Source organism: Pelophylax lessonae, assembly GCF_965119305.1.
Source record: "Pelophylax lessonae genome assembly, chromosome: 5".
Classification (NCBI taxonomy): domain Eukaryota; kingdom Metazoa; phylum Chordata; class Amphibia; order Anura; family Ranidae; genus Pelophylax; species Pelophylax lessonae.
In genome coordinates this window covers 558,756,629-558,773,115 of record NC_138772.1, presented here as the reverse complement: position 1 = coordinate 558,773,115, position 16,487 = coordinate 558,756,629, and the positions used below count along the sequence as shown (strand labels likewise).

Here is a 16,487-nt window from a genome sequence, read left to right as displayed (position 1 = left end):
TCAATGATCTCAGGAGCACAGACCCCCTCCCCTTTGTTCCTAGTTATCTCCCAGGACCACAGAACCCCTCCCCTTTGTTCTTAGTTATCTCCCAGGACCACAGAACCCCTCCCCTTTGTTCCTAGTTATCTCCCAGGACCACAGAACCCCTCCCCTTTGTTCCTAGTTATCTCACAGGACCACAGAACCCCTCCCCTTTATTCCTAGTTATCTCCCGGGACCACAGAACCCCTGCCCTTTGTTCCTAGTTATCTCCCGGGACCACAGAACCCTTTCCCTTTGTTCCTAGTTATCTCCCAGGACCACAGAACCTCCTCCCCTTTATTCCTAGCTCTCTCCAAGGACCACAGAACCTCCTCCCCTTTATTCCTAGTTATCTCAAATAACCCCTCCCCTTTGTTCCTAGTTATCTCCCAGGACCACAGAACCCCTCCCCTTTATTCCTAGTTATCTCACTGAACCCCTCCTCTTTGTTCTTAGTTATCTCACAGAACCTCCTCCCCTTTATTCCTAGTTATCGCACAGAACCTCCTCCCCTTTATTCCTAGTTATCTCACTGAACCTCCTCCCCTCTATTCCTAGTTATCTCACAGAACCCCTCCCCTTTATTCCTAGTTATCTCACAGAACCCCTCCACTTTATTCCTAGTTATCTCACAGAACCTTCTCCCCTTTATTCCTAGTTATCTCACTGAACCCCTCCCCTTTATTCCTAGTTATCTCACTGAACCCCTCCCCTTTATTCCTAGTTATCTCACTGAACCCCTCCCCTTTATTCCTAGTTATCTCACTGAACCCCTCCCCTTTATTCCTAGTTATCTCACTGAACCCCTCCCCTTTATTCCTAGTTATCTCACTGAACCCCTCCCATTTATTCCTAGTTATCTCACAGAACCTCCTCCCCTTTATTCCTAGTTATCTCACAGAACCCCTCCCCTTTGTTCCTAGTTATCTCACAGAACCCCTCCTCTTTGTTCCTAGTTATCTCCAAGGATCACAGAACCCCTCCCCAGTAATCCTTTTCTTGGGATAGACACACTCCTCTTTCATTCCTCCATAGTTTACACCAAAAATTGGTCATGAAGAATTGGCTCCCTAAAAAGTGCCAACATTTTAAAGTGTTGGGTTGACTATTATGTTTTATAATCAAGTGTAGCTCGTCCTTGCATAAAAATAAGCCTTTCCTTCATATCTTGTTCCCCTATTTGCTGTTAATTGTATTCTATTGTGGACAGGGCCCTACCACCTTCTGGTTTATAGCTCACATCTTTTGCAGTTTTTTTTTTTTATTTTATTTAATTGTAAGCACTGTTTGTTGGTGACAAATGAAAAGTAATAGCAATACTCCTAAAGCCTTGAATGAATCTTAACTTGTTGCGCTAATCCTAAATCTTTTTCTTTTTTTTTTTTTCTGCAAGCTTCAGAGCTGGAGAACCGAAACCGGAAGGAACAGTACCTTAATGCTCGTGAAGGCCAATTCCAGGAAAGGAGAAACCCGATGGGGCCTTGCCCTGGCTGTGGAACATTCTGCAATAATCAGTGCGCAGCAAGCTTTCAGTGGGAACAAAGGCGGCTGCAACATGGTGTTCCTGGGGCAATGGAAACAAACCGATATGCATCTCCTCCAAACCCCTATTTCAATGCTGGTGCAAACCCAGCAGCTTTTCCCAATGTGCGCCATCCTCTAAGACATGGGACTCCTCCGATGAATGTCCAAGGGAACCCGGCAATGATCCAGTTGTCCCCACAATTTGCTGGATATCGTCGGCCAGGAGATCCAAGGTCCCCTAACATTTTGCATGGAAAGCAAGAGCTTCCACAAGGACATGCCATTCATGGAGGCAACACAGCGGCTGCAAATTTACAAGGGCCAAACCAAAGTGGCAAATATGGAACTATGCCTGCAAACATGGGTGGTAATCATAGGAAGTCACAATCCATGTCTCCTCTTGCCGCTCTGGAAACTATGCCAATGCTGGCTACTAATAACAGCCCCAATTCCGTAAATGAACAGAGAAGTAGACCCGCTAACCAGGTTGCCAACAGCACAAATTCTATAAATGAACAGAGAAGCAGACCTACAAACCAGATGGCTAATAACAGCCCAAATGCTTTAACTGATCAGAGAAGCAGACTTCCAAACCAGATGGCTAATAACAGCCCAAATGCTTTTACTGATCAGAGAAGCAGACCTCCAAACCATATGGCTAATAACAGCCCAAATGCTTTTACTGATCAGAGAAGCAGACCTCCAAACCATATGGCTAATAACAGCCCAAATGCTATAACTGAACAGAGAAGTAGACTCACTAACCAGATGGCTATGAGTTGCTCAAATACTTTAACTGAACAGAGAAGTAGACCTATTTACCAGATGGCTAATAACAGCCCAAATGCTATAACTGACCAGAGAAGTAGACCCACTTACCAGATGGCTAATACCAGCCCAAATACTATCAATGACCACAGAACTAGACCCACTTACCAAATGGCCGTTACCAGCCAAAATTCTATAACTGACCACAGAACTAGACCTACTTACCAAATGGCTAATATCACCTCAAATACTGTAACTGAGCAGAGAAATAGACCCCCTGCCCAGATTGTGACTAGCAGTGATTCCACCAGAGGACCTGTTCCTCAAAATATCAACAAAAGGCCAGACAACTTGCAGTGCACCATAATAGGGGGTAAAGTGGTACAGTCTGTCACACCGCCAACTGGTAACACTGGGCAGTCAAAGCCTGGTGAAGTAACTTTTAATAGGAGCCCCTCGCTAGGTCCTGGCGGTAACCATGCTCCCAAAAATGCCCAGCCCTCATCCACAATGAGTCAGGAAGCTGGCCGGACAACCACCGGAGAATGTGTGGGAAGTAAACGACCTGCCTCCCGGCAGGCATCAGATGGTGGGCTGCCTCCTAAAAGAGCGAGCCCCGCTGTAATTATTGTTGATTGCGATGAAGGAAAACCAGCATCTTCCCCAGTGACCAGTGCAAACAACCCCAGCACTGCTTGTGGAACACCTCCTACTTCCAAGTCAGAAAGTCTTCCTTCAGAGCCGATTGTGGTTAACGACGATCAGGATTCCAAGAATGCTGAACTTCAGGAAGCTAGAGATGATAAGCGCCCTCTAGCTCCGATCACCATCAGCAGCATCCGGACTTCTGGCATATTTAATCCGCCTATAATCCGGGGTAAAAAGGAAGTGAAAAATGACTCCAATACCATAATTATTATTGATGACAAAGATCCAGAGGGGGCTGACCCACATACTTTGCAAACTAAGACTTCTAAAGATGAGTCCCAAAGTTCCACTTCTGGAACTCCTCCAATGAAAAACTCCAAAGCTGCCGGTGAGCCTCCACCCTTGGCCCCCAAAGTCCAACCGCAAGGAGTGCAGCAGGGTACCCCAGTTATGGTTAACAAAGTTCAGATGCAGCAACCGTCCCCGATCATTGTCACTGGTGGCACGAGCCTTAGCAACCAACCACTCCCAGTCAATGGAAATCAAAGCATCATGTTGACCTTTCCTGTCACTGTTGGAAGTTCAGGGATAATGCTTGCAACTCCAGTAAATATTGCAGAAAACCAAATTTCTGGGGTGAACCACGCCAACAGAGTGCCAATAAGCAAGAACCCCCGTTTTGTACAGCCAAACAGTGTTCCCCTCAACGTTACACCTCAGAATGTTAATTCTAAGTTAGGTCAGGTGACTGTGAGGCCTGTAATTGGTCAGGCTAATAGACTTGCAGTACCTGTTTCTCATGGACAGGCAAAATCGATAACCGTCAACGTTAACCAGTCTGGCAGTGTTGCAGGAACTCTGAGTATAAATAATGCTAACCTTCAAAAGGTTAACGGTGGCACTCTTAAAGCTGTTCCTGTTTCAGCCGCTGGGAACCAGCCAGTAGGACAACCAATCCCACTTTTTGTGGATGCCAATTCTGGTCTTATCCTTACTGGATCTGCAGTACCTTCCAAGGATTCTGTACCCTCTGGTATAGGGAATGCTACAGTGGTCACTGTTAACGGAGGGGTAGTTGCTGGAAATGTTGGCCCTGTGACTATGGGTGGAAAGTTGGCCTTCAGCCCGGTTAACGTCAATGGACTTGCCAATACAGCATTTATCACCGTAGATGGACCGATGGGTCTAGGGAACAATTCTTCTGTCACGCTTGCCAGTAACCCAACCAATATCAACAATAAAGGAGCATTAAATATTGGCAATTCTACTATCCTTACATTGAATGGTGGCTTGGGCATTGGTAGCGCCCACCCTGTTGGCGCACCCATAGCAAATATTGCTTCCATCAATACAAATGGCACCTTGCAGGTTGCAACGACGGCAGCTCCGACTGTTGTAACCGGACAGCAGAACAGTGGGATTATTATAAGAAAGGTCGGAGATCCCAGTACGGTATCTCAGAACCCTCAGCCCAGCGAGGACCTCCCGGTGGTGGTTGTAGAGAGACTCTTTAACTGTAGCGAGTGCGGAGAAAAGTTTAACTCCCTCGAGAACTTAACTTCTCACCAGGTGGTACATAAAAGGCCAAACACCCAGCCTGATGGCAAAGCCGGTGAGGCAACTTCCAAAGACAATGAGGTTCTTCCAGGCGGGGCGGAAGACGACGCTCCCACCATCTTGTACACCACCCAAGGAGATGATGGCAGCACAGTTTACGTTGTCACTGTCTAGAAACGTCTGCAGAATACTGAAGCTCTTAATTTTTGTAGCAGCATTCTGTTTTTAGTTTTTGACTTTTTTTTTTTGGACATTTTCTATCTGTGTTTAACCTTTTATTCCACTTCAGTGATTTTAGAGTAACAGATACTCAGTGTAATGTCTCTTGTCTCTCTAGAACTGGTTGTTTTCCTTTGTAGAAGACTCTAGAACAACGTGTTAGGTACAGAGAAAACAAAAAACTGTTTTATTAACAGATATCTTCTAGAAAAGGGAAAATGTAAACTTTGCCTAGTCTTGTATAAGCAGATGGTAGAATTGACATGTAAAGATGTACATAATTCTTTGCTAGGTTCCTCAGACACTTTGTAAAATAACACTGCAGAAATAGTCTGCTGTAACCCGGGGAAAGGAGCAAAATAGACAAAGCCTTTTCTTGCGCTAACATAGAATATGTAGACTAAATGCAAGCTCCCTGGTTTATACAGGATTTGTTTTCTAAGTCATGTCTGAACAGAATTTTGGGTGCTGTGTAGAAGAATAATACAGCTTTCCTTTGTCCCCAGCGGCTGTGGAAGAGGTTGAACACCATATGCTAATGACATCATGACCTGGCTGATGATGTCACTCAAATGGATGCCAAATATTTCCCTTAGTGTTCACCTTTTAAAAAAAAAAAAAAAAAAAAAGCGAGCTAACAATGTTCATCCTCCTTAACATCCCCCCCCCCCCCCCGGGTCCCCACTGTACTTACCTCAGGATTGTGATCTGTCAGTGCCCACACAGCCAGGGGAAGCACTCTGGGGTTTAGAAATCCCTGCTCCTCTCTGCAGCGCTTCCAGGATGGATCAGAGTGATTGTAATTGGTCAGCGCCAGCACAGCTCTTCTTTCTACAGTACATTCAGGATGGATCAGAGAGATTCTGATAGGTCAGTGCCAGCACAGCTCTTCACTGTGCAGCATATCCAGGATGGATCAAAGTGATTGTGATTGGTCAGTGCCAGCACCGCTCTTTTCCCTCCTCTCTGTGCAATACATCCAGGACGGATCAGAGTGATTCTGATAGGTCATTACCAGCACCGCTCTCTTCCCTCCTCTGTGCAATACATCCAGGACGGATCAGAGTGATTCTCAAAGGTCAGTGCCAGCACAGCTCTCTTCCCTCTTCCTCTGTGAAGTACATCCAGGATGGATCAGAGTGATTCTGAGAGGTCAGTGCCAGCACAGCTCTCCTCCTCCTCCTCCTCCTCCGTGCAGTACATCCAGGACAGATCAGAGTGATTCTGCTTGGTCAGTACCAGCACCGCTCTTCTCTCTCTTCTCTGTGCAGTACATCCAAAATGGATCAGATTGATTGTGATTGGTCAGCGCCAGCACAGCTCTTTACCCTCCTTGTGCAGTACATCCAGGACAGATCGGAGCGATTGTGATTGGCTAGCGCCAGCACAGCTCTTCTTCTGTGCAGTACATCCAGGATTGATCAGAGCGATTATGATTGGCTAGCGCAGCACAGCTCTTCTCCTTCTGTGCAGTACATCCAGGACAGATCAGAGCGATTGTGATTGGTTAGCGCCAGCACAGCTCTTCTCCTTCTGTGCAGTACATCCAGAATTGATCAGAGAGATTCTAAATGGTCAGCGCCAGCACAGAGCATCACACTGATCCATCCCCGAACCGCTGGATAGAGAAGTTTAGGAGATTTAGATCCTGGGACCACTACATAGGCTGCATGGGCACTGACAACTCAGTTATCACAGTCCTGAATACAGCAGGGACCAGGGGGGGAGGGTGTATGCTGTGTGCTCCCTTTTTTTTTTAATTTTGTTTTTCCTAAAAAAGTGAACTATTACTTTAAACTAGAGGGTACAGAACACTATCGTTTGTCCAAGACACTACAGACCTATGAAAACTTGTATGATTGGCCTTTAGTTGTAATAAAAAGTAGCAAGGCCTTGGGAAAAAGATTTCTTCTTCCACCAAGCTGGCTTCCTGTTTGAAATGCTTCTGATAAAAAAAGAGGAAGGATTCACAGCTGTGACATTGAAGTAAAATCTGGTAGAGATAAAGAAAGAAAAGGTTTATTGGCTGAGTAGATGAAAGGCTTTTCACATAGCTGAGGCCTTCCTCCCAACTTAGGAAAAAGATGCATTCTAGTTGCAAACCGGATAGGCAAAAGACACATTCCTGGTCCCATTTTGGCCCGTTTTCACACCGTCTTCGACTTGTATATGAGCGGTGTGACAAAGCATTTGCAGAGCTTTCAGCAAGCTTTGAAGCTTTTAAAGTACCATTTAGCTCCAGTTTGTAAATCTTAAATGCAGATCCTAATGGGAGTGCTGATTGCCACCTTAGGCAAGCTGCTAGCAAGCTTCAAGAAATTCTGAAGCCTGCTAGCAGCTTGCTTAAAGTGCCAATCAGCACTCCCATTAGGATCTGTATTCAACATTCACAAACTGGAGCTGAATGGTACTTTAAAGGCTTCAACAAAGCTTGATGATAGCCCTGCAAATGCTTGCTCTTATACAAGCTGAAGCCCCTGTGAAACTGGCTGCCTCCTATTACTTTAGATTCAAAGCTGAGCTCGGAATTTGGCAAAATATACCATTTCCGGTGATTCCCCCCTTCACAGCAAGGGCTGAATGAAGCCTAGTGGTGAGATGAAGAGGCAGTATTACCTTGTATGCCAGTCTGGCCTGTGAGTGATCCCTCGCCATCATGTACAATGCAGGGCCTGTATTGTACATGAAGGAGGCTGGAGAGTGAATGCAGCTAGAGGGGAAGGAGCCTACAAGGGTAAGGTATGTGCTACTCCTTATTCCGGCTTCCCTGGAGGTAACCCTTGCTGTGCAAGGAGGCCCAAATTCAAGGGTCTATTTTGTCTAATTCCTGGAGTTTCCTGAGCTTTAAACTATAAAGGAATAACGTTGTTGTAGTTTTGAATAGAGTGAAGATGGATTAGAACCCCTGTCAGTTTTTATTGCTGTCTGTACCGCCGTTGGGGAGGTTCACCCTCTCCATTTGTTCTGTATACCAGTGGTCCTCAACTCTGGTCCTCGGGGCCCACTAACAGGCCAGATTTTAAGTATTACCTTGGGGAGATGCAGACTAGAATACTGCAATCCCTGAGCAGCAAATGAGATCACCTGTGATGTAATTTAGTTATCTTGCAAACCCAGTGGTGTATTTAGGTTTTGTGCTGCCCTAGGCCTGACTAAACTTGGGCGACCCCTAATTTATATATGACCCACCCCTTCCTGTAAAGGCCACACCCCTTCATGTTTTATGACCCGCTTTGTCATCTGTAAACCACAACCACAGACTATCAGTGCCCATCAGTGCAGCTTCATCAGTGCCCATGCGGTCTGTCCGAATGTCCTCACCGGTCGGTATTATTATACCCACAGTTAGCAGTGTGACCGCTTTATGGGGGTGCAAGACTGATTAGCCTCCTGGACCCTGCCCTCCAGCCCAATTCACCCCTTAAGACTGGCACTATACTTAAAGTGTAGCGCAAGCCGGTGGGGACCTTTTTTGTGCAGGAGCCGGGAGAAGGCTGTTTTTTTTTTTTTTATTTTCTTTTGGGGTGCTGCATTTTTGCTGTCCCCCCCTGCAAAGTGCCGCCCTAGGCCTGGGCCTTGTTGGCCTAGGCCAAGATACAGCACTGTGCAAACCTGGCCTGTTAGTGGGCCCCGAGGACCGGAGTTTGAGGACCACTGCTGTATACCATTATCATTGAAAGTAAAAGAAAATCCAAAATTTTGGATTGTCCCCAGAAAAGTAATAGAGGGGAAATCTTCAGATAGTGATACTAGTTCTGGTGATCTGGGATTTCCTCTCACTTCCTGTTTGGCTATGGGACAGGAAGTGAAGGGAAATCTTCGCAATGGGACACAGATGGTGAAAAAAAATAATCTGACAGGATTATAACCCTCCCTTGCTATATCCAAAATTAAAAAAAATGTTTTGCCCAAAGTTCGATTTTAAAGCTCAACTCCTCCAAGAAACCTTCAAATCCTCCCTGTGCCTTACCTATGGCGAGGGTAATGTCTAAGGGTCTTGGTAAAAACCAATTTCGTTACCGAATCCTCTGTGCTGCTGGACCTGTCCCTGCAGCCTCTTCTCCTCTATACTCCCAACGGTCTAAGGTCCTCTGACATATCTAGATTATGTTTAGTGTAAATATTTGCCAGCACAGCAAAGTCCAAACTGTTTTTTATTAAAAGAAGATCACAAACAGAAGAGTGCAACGTTTCGTAGCCACACAGGACCCCGTCGTCAGGTATGTCTCATCACATGCCTGACGGAAGGGGGCCTTACATGGCTCTAATGTGATCTTCTTTCATATGTTAAAGTACAAAACATGGAATAAAAGTACTTTTTGTAACTTCCAAGAAGATGTTAGACAGCTGGAACGTAGCTGCCAAGAATGTAATAACCTCCAAATGGGATCTTTTTTCAATAAAAAAAGCGTTAGGACTTTGAAGATCCGTGTAGTGCTGGCAAAAATTTACACTATTCATGTTCCAGTCTCCAGCTGTATCACCTATCGCTTTTGAGTTTATTCCAAGAACTTGTGTGATGGGATTATAGATGACCCTCTAGATTCAGGGACCATACCCGTCTGCTTGCAAATGATTACACTATACATGTTCCAGTCTCCAGCTGGCGGTTGCTGCAGCACCTATCACTTTTGAGTCTATTCCAGGAATTTATGTGATGGGCTTATACAGGGATCCTAAAATTATGGCCCTCCAGCTGTTGTGGAACTACACATCCCATGAGGCATTGTAAACCTCTGACATTCAGACATAACTAGGCGTAAAGGGATTTGTAGTTCCCGAACAACTGGGGTTCCATAGTTTGAAGGCCCCTGGGTTTATCGATGATCCTCTAGATTCAGGGACAATACCCGTCTGCCGTGGTGTGCATGCAAATAATTACACTATGCATGTTCCAGTCTCCAGCTGGTGGTTGCTGCAGCACCTATCACGTTTGAGCCTATTCCAAGAACTTGTGCGATGGGCTTATAGATGATCCTCTAGATTAAGGGACCATACCCATCTGCTGTGGTGTCTTGCAAATAATCACACTATGCATGTTCCAGTCTCTAGCTGGTGGTTGATGCAGCACCGATCAGTTCTGAGCCTTTTCCAGGAACTTGTGTGACGGGATTATAGATGATCCTCTAGCACAGGTGTCAAACTGGCGGCCCTCCAGCTGTTGCAGAACTACAAGTCCCATGAGGCATTGCAAGGCTGATAGTTACAAGCATGACTGTCACAGGCAGAGGCCTGATGGGACTTGTAGTTCTGCAACAGCTGGAGGACCGACAGTTTGACATCCCTGCACGGTCAGGGACAATACCCGTCTGCCGTGGCATGCTTGCAAATAATTACACTATGCAGGTTCCAGTCTCCAGCTGGTGGTTGCTGCAGCACCTATCACTTCTGAGCCTATTCCAGGAACTTGAGTGATGGGATTATAGATGGTCTTCTAGATTCAGGGACAATACCCGTCTGCAGTGGTGTGCATGCAAATAATCACACTATACATGTTCCAGTCTCCAGCTGGCGGTTTCAGCAGCACCGATCACTTTTCAGTCTATTCAAAGAACTTGTGTGATTTGGATTATAGATGATCCTCTAGATCAGTGATGGGGAACCTTGGCACCCCAGATGTTTTGTAACTACATTTTCCATGATGCTCAACTACACTGCAGAGTACATGAGCATCATGGGAAATATAGTTCCAAAACATCTGAGGTGCCAAGGTTCCCCATTACTGCTCTAGATTTAGGGATAATACCCATCTACCCTGGTGTGCTTGCAAATATTTACTCTATACATGTTCCAGTCTCCAGCTGGCGGTTGCTGCAGCACCGATCACTTTTGAGCCTATTCCAGGAACTTGTGCGATGGGATTATAGATAGTTTCCTAGATTCAGGGACCATACCCATCTGCCTGGGAAGTGGAGGATTCGGTACGTAAAATTGGTTTTTCCATCCTGTAGACAGAAACATGCAGGAAACCCTTGCTGTGCTGGCTCAGCCCCAAAGCAAGGGAGGGGTATTTTTTCGATTTTCCTGGTGTTGGGGTTTAAAAACAGGCAGGCAAAATAAAAAATAAGAGCTTGGATTCATGCTTAGACGCTTCCTTTCCAGGTCCAGCGTTGATAATATTGGATTATGGCAAAGTTGGGGGTAGCAGGTTTTGTGTCAAAACAATGAAAGTTTGCAGAACATTTGCCAGAGAACTTTTTTGCATGTCATTCAGACCTTTTGGGATGTAAGATTTCTTGCAAATTGCAATTTCGACCTTTTATACTCAAGGCCACTATTCAAAGCATGCTCTTCAATGTCCAGGGCTGACCAAAAACTGCATGCTCTAATTGGTTCACATCCTGGTAGAATTCAGTGCAGACTCAGCATCCTTCCTGTTGCATAAAGGAAGCACGAGGGCCATCTACCAGGGCAGAGTTTTTTTCTGTTGGGAAAAACTTTGGCGCACGTTGCAGCTCCACCTACAGTACATCTGATCTTGGCCTTGCAGAGATGACATGGCGTTGATTTTGCTCCTTGCCACATATCAGGCGTTGTTTTTTTTTTATCCAAAGGCAGTTTTGTATCAAAGCTGAAATCTGGGCTATACAAATATTGTCTAACTACACTAGCCCCCCCCCCCCCCCCAAGTATTCTTCCTTGAATCTTGTTGTCCTTTGCGCATTTCCTGCAGATCTGTACAGTCGACCCAACTTCTGTACGTTTGCCTCTGTGCAGGAACTTCTGTAATAAAGACCACTCACTGCTGCTCTTCCTCCTTGTTCAGGATGACTGGTCTAATCTCTGCCCCTCCTGTAGTTTTCTGCAGGCAGCCCATAGTGGGTGGAGTCTGTTGGGCTCCTCCCAAAGCTCCCACAGCTCTGCTCACTTTCCTTGTTCAGGGTGACTGGTCTCCGCTGCCCTCCTGTAGTTTTCTGTGGGTGGGGCCCGCTAGCCCCTCCCACAGCTCTGCTCAGGCTACATGCAGGACAGTGATGATGTCACCATTATCAATACAAGGTGGTAATATCTGGGCCTGCAGAGGCATTTGGTGCACACTAAGTGGATTCATATCCTTTGTAGTTATATTTTAAATAAAAGTTTTTGTTGTGTCCAGAATTCAGCTTTAAGAAACACAATTTCTTCCGAATGAATTTTTTTATTTATTTTTTTTCTTTGTCATCTCTTATATACACTTTTGGTGTTTGTTACAAAAATGTTCTTACATGCCTATACAATACGTACACAGTTTAGGTTATTTGGCCCAACTTGCAGGTTTTACACACTTGCTGTTATATTGATTTGTAAATGTTCTCTCCATCGGTTATCTCTAAGGGTTGTGATTAACTGACCTTGACACGGACTGCAGAGATAGTCAGCCTTATAGAATGTTATGAAATAGAATGAATGAATGAAATATAGACTACCACTGAGAGGTGCAGGAGTCTGTGTGTAGTACTGCCAACCATGAAACTGACTACATATGTAATGAGAAGGCGTGGGTGTTACCATGTACTTACAGAACTGCATACTATAATTTAAATTATGCAGTGATAAGAATATTTGCATGGAATAGATCAGTCATATAAAGATCTGAAAAAAAAAAAAAAAACAGCAAAACATGTGGCAAGGGTATGGACCGTTATTATTGATATATTCTTAGGCAGTAAATTGACTTTAAAATAAGCCCTTATCGACCTCTGTAGTTGTGGGTTCTGTGGTGCAATTAATCCTCAAAAGTTCACAACAAAAGCAATGACGTTTATTCAAGTTTTTCTCTACAGCCCAGGTCCCCGTGCTCAGCAGTGACTACACCCCGCTCTTCTTTTTTAGTAGTAACTTGGTAGCACAGCTCCTGTTTTCCACCCTCATAACCTTAATGCAGCTCAAACCCCCCCCCCCCCCAATCAGTGACTCAGCAGCTTCAATCCTCCTCCTAGCAGTGACCCAAAAGCTCACCTTGCTCTCCCCCTCTCCTTTCTGCATTGACTTTGAAACTTACCCTGCCCTCCCCTTCCAGAGGGCCTCTTGTTTCTCCTTCCAAGCAGAGACTTATCAGCTCAGTTTGCCCTGCTGTCCAGCCTAGCCTTAAATCAGCAGCTCAGTTCCCCCCCTCAGCCATGCCTTAGAGGTTCATCTCACCCTTCTCTCCTACTCAGAAGTGAATCAGCAGGTCAATTCCCCCTGCCTGGTAGTGACTTGGCAGTGTTCTGATCCCTAGTGAAAATGCAGAGCAGGATCCGAGGGAGGGGGAGCTGAGCTGCTGAGGGCCAACTTCAGTGCTTCTCGTTTTGGGTTTTGAAGATTAATTGCTCCGTGGTGTCCCCCATTGTCATTCCGAATGGCATTCTTTTGAAACCAAATGCCACTTTTTCTTCCTTAGTTTAATTTTTTTTTTAATCCAGTGTACATACCTGTTTGAAAAACGTACTATTTAAACACAAAAAAAAAAAAAAAAAAAGTGTTATACCACACACAAGCCTTTAAATCAACCTTTCTCAACCAGGGTTCTGTGGAATGCTAGCTTTTCTCCAGTGGTTGTTAGAGGTTCTTTGAGCGATGAGCAGTGGTGGATTGATTTCCTACCTCATAGTTCCTGCAAAGTGCCAGCCCCAGAGTGACCCTGCAGATGCAATTGCGTGGGACCAGTAGAGCCTAATTTCTTAGGAAGGTATCCACTGACCCTGATGATAGGTTTAGCGGTCTACAGGGGAGCTGTTCTTCCAGTGACCAGCAAAGTAAGAAGGTGTTGTTTGTCCAATGACCACTAAAATAAGTTCTCTCAATAGCCTCCTAAATAAAAAGTTCTACCAGTGACTATCAAAAGAAGGGGTTCTTCTGAAAATAATCACCAAAATAGTTCTCCCAGTGACGACCAAAAAAGCAGGTGATGACCACCAAAATATGAAGTTGTTCTCCCAATGACCACCAACAAAGAAAGTTCTCCCAATAACCTTATAAATAAGAATTTACCCCAGTGACCATAAAAATAAGAAGGGGTTCTTATCCAAATGACCACCAAAATAGGAAGTTCTCCAGTGACCACAAAACAAACCGTGTTCTCAATTCAATGATCACCAAAATTAGGTGTTCTTCTCTCAATGACAACCAAAATAAAAAGGTGGTGTTCTCCCAGTGACCACCAAAAAATTATTTCTCTTTTGTTCTTTGTTGGACACCGCTTCAGATCTTCATAATCGTTGGGTTATTCTGCCTCCTACAGGAGTAGGACACTAGGCAAAAAACTTTTTGTGGGGTCCCCCTGGTGACTCATGAAGTCTTTGGCGCACGTCTCCCCACCCGATCTCCTCTTCACCATACATGTTCCCTGGGTGGAAAACTGGCAGGCAGATTACCTCCGTCAGCAGGCGTTGGACTATAAAGAGTGGTCCATCATCCGGAGGGGTTTCATTAGTTGTGTCTCCGGTGGGGTATCCCTGAGGTGGATCTGTTGGTGTCTCGGCTCAACCTGCAGAGGTTTGTGGCTCGGTTCAGGGATCCTCTGGTGGGTGCCACAGACATGCTGGTGGCCTCGTGTGGTCAGTATTGTCTGATTTACGCCTTCCCTCCTCTCAAGCTTCTGGCAAGACTTCTAAGCAGGATCGAGGCAGAAGGGATTCCGGTCATCTTGTGACTCCGGACTGACCACGCAGGGTTGGTACACCGATCTGGTGCCGCTGGTCAACGAAGTTTTTTGGAAGCTTCCTCTCAGAGAAGATCTGCTGTCCCAAGGACCGATCTTCCATCTTGCTTTACAGTCGCTGGCCTTGACAGCTTGACTGTTTGAAAGCCAGGTGCTGAAGGATAGAGTCGGTGATTCCTACAATGTTAAAAGCTAGAAAATCGATTTCTAGGAGGATCTACCATCATACATGGAGGACATACATTGCGTGAATTGAGTCTCTTGGGGTTCATCCTCGCTCCTCTGTGGCTCGGATCTTGACCTTCCTTCAACGGGGGGGTCGAATTAAAATTGGCCTTGTACCATCAAGGGCCAGGTGTCTGCTTTGGCGGTCTTCTTCCAACGAGCTTTGGCCACACACTCCATGGTACGTACCTTTCTTCAGGGTGTCCGACATTTGGTTCCTCCGGTGCGGTCTCTGTTGCCACCTTGGGACCTCAATTTGGTGCTTTCGGCCCTCCAGAAGCCTCCCTTTTAGAATCTGCGTGGATTCCCCTGCGTATGCTGTCATAGGTGGCCTTTTTGGTGGCAATCCCCTCTGCACGCAGGGTGTCTGAAGTGGCAGCGTTATCCTGTCCATCTTACCTGGTGATTCAGAGTTAAGGTGGTTCTTTGCCCCTTTCCATTGTTCCATCCAAAGGTTGTCTCTGATTTTCATTTTAATAAAGACATTGTGTTGCCTTCCTTGTGTCCCAGGCCTAGACATCAGAAGGAAATTGCCTTGGATGTGGTCTGGGCAATTAGGGTGTACCTGGCAGCTACGGAGTCTTTCAGGAAGTCAGACTTACTATTTGTGCTCACAGATGGGCCTAGTAAAGGGTTGTCCACTTCTTCTGCCACCATTTCCAGATGGATCAGACAGACGGTGATTCGGGCCTATTCCATCAAGGGTCAGGTTCCTCCTTTCCCTGTTAAGCTGCACTCTACTAGGGCGCTTACTGCCTCCTGGGCCTTCCATCAGGCGTCAGTGATGCAGGTTTGCAAGGCGACCACCTGGCCGTCGGTGCACACTTTCACAAAGTTCTACAAAGTGGATGTGTTGGCATCTGCGGATGCCTCTTTTGGCTGAAAGGTTTTGCAGGCTGCTGTTTGCTGTTGAGAGGACCTGATCCTCTTTGAGGATGTATTGTTTTTTTCAGGTGCACTCCAGTTGTTTTGGTTGAGCTCCTGTTGCCTGGTTGGCTACTGTTTAGCCTTGGGAATTTTTTTTTTTTTTTTTTTTTTTGCTGTTCCCACTCCTCCTCATGTTTAACACTGCTTTGGGACGTCCCAACGGTTATGAAGATCTGAAACTGTGTCAGTCAATGGGAAAAAAAAAATGGATTTTTAACTTACCGTAAAATCCATTTCTCTGATGTTCATTGAGGGACACAGCACCTACCCCTCTGTGGAGTTGTAAATCTTCTGACACTGCTTGTACCTAAACTGGGTGCCTATAGCAGAGACAGGGGAGTATACCCCCTGGGACTGCCCAAGGGCATAGGCAGACTTTTTTCTGCCTAAAGTCCTACTCCTGTAGGGGGCAGTATAACCCAACAATTATGAAGATCTGAAGCTGTGTCTGTCAATGAACATCAGAGAAATGGATTTTACGGTAAGTCAAAAATCCAATTTGTCTCAAAAACCTCCTAAATAAAAGGTTCTGCCAGTGACCATCAAAACAAGAAGGGGTTCTCCTCCTAATCCCCACCAAAATAGAAAGTTCTCCCAATGACCACCAAAAAAGGTGATGACCACCAAAATAAGTTCTCCCAATGACACTAAAATAAAAGGCGTTCTCCTCCCAATGACTTCCATAATAAGTTCTCCAAATACCCTCCTAAATGAGATATCTTCCCAATGACCATCAATATAAGAAGGGGTTCTTCTCCAAATGACCACCAATATAGGAAGTTCTACCAATGACCACCAAAAAAACGTGTTCTCCACTCAATGACCACAAAAATAAGATGTTCTTCCAATGACCACCTAAATAAAAAGGCGTTGTTCTCTAAATGACCATCAAAATAAGTTACTTTAAGCACTAACATTTGAAAGGGGTTTTCTCCCAGTGACCACTAAAATAGGGTGGTGTTCTTTCTCCTTA

At 45.4% G+C, this 16,487-nt stretch overlaps 1 protein-coding gene across 1 annotated transcript in view; it reads left to right on the top strand.

The window, feature by feature from the left end:
- The window catches only part of LOC309556209 (uncharacterized protein), a 65,197-nt gene extending 59,847 nt beyond the window's left edge, over window positions 1–5,350 (top strand). Inside the window, exon 5 of the mRNA XM_082258611.1 lies at window positions 1,418–5,350. Coding sequence (XP_082114737.1) covers window positions 1,418–4,695 — 3,278 coding nt within the window. The 3' untranslated portion in view covers window positions 4,696–5,350. The remainder of the gene's footprint in view (window positions 1–1,417) is intronic.
- Window positions 5,351–16,487: the final 11,137 nt, after the last annotated feature.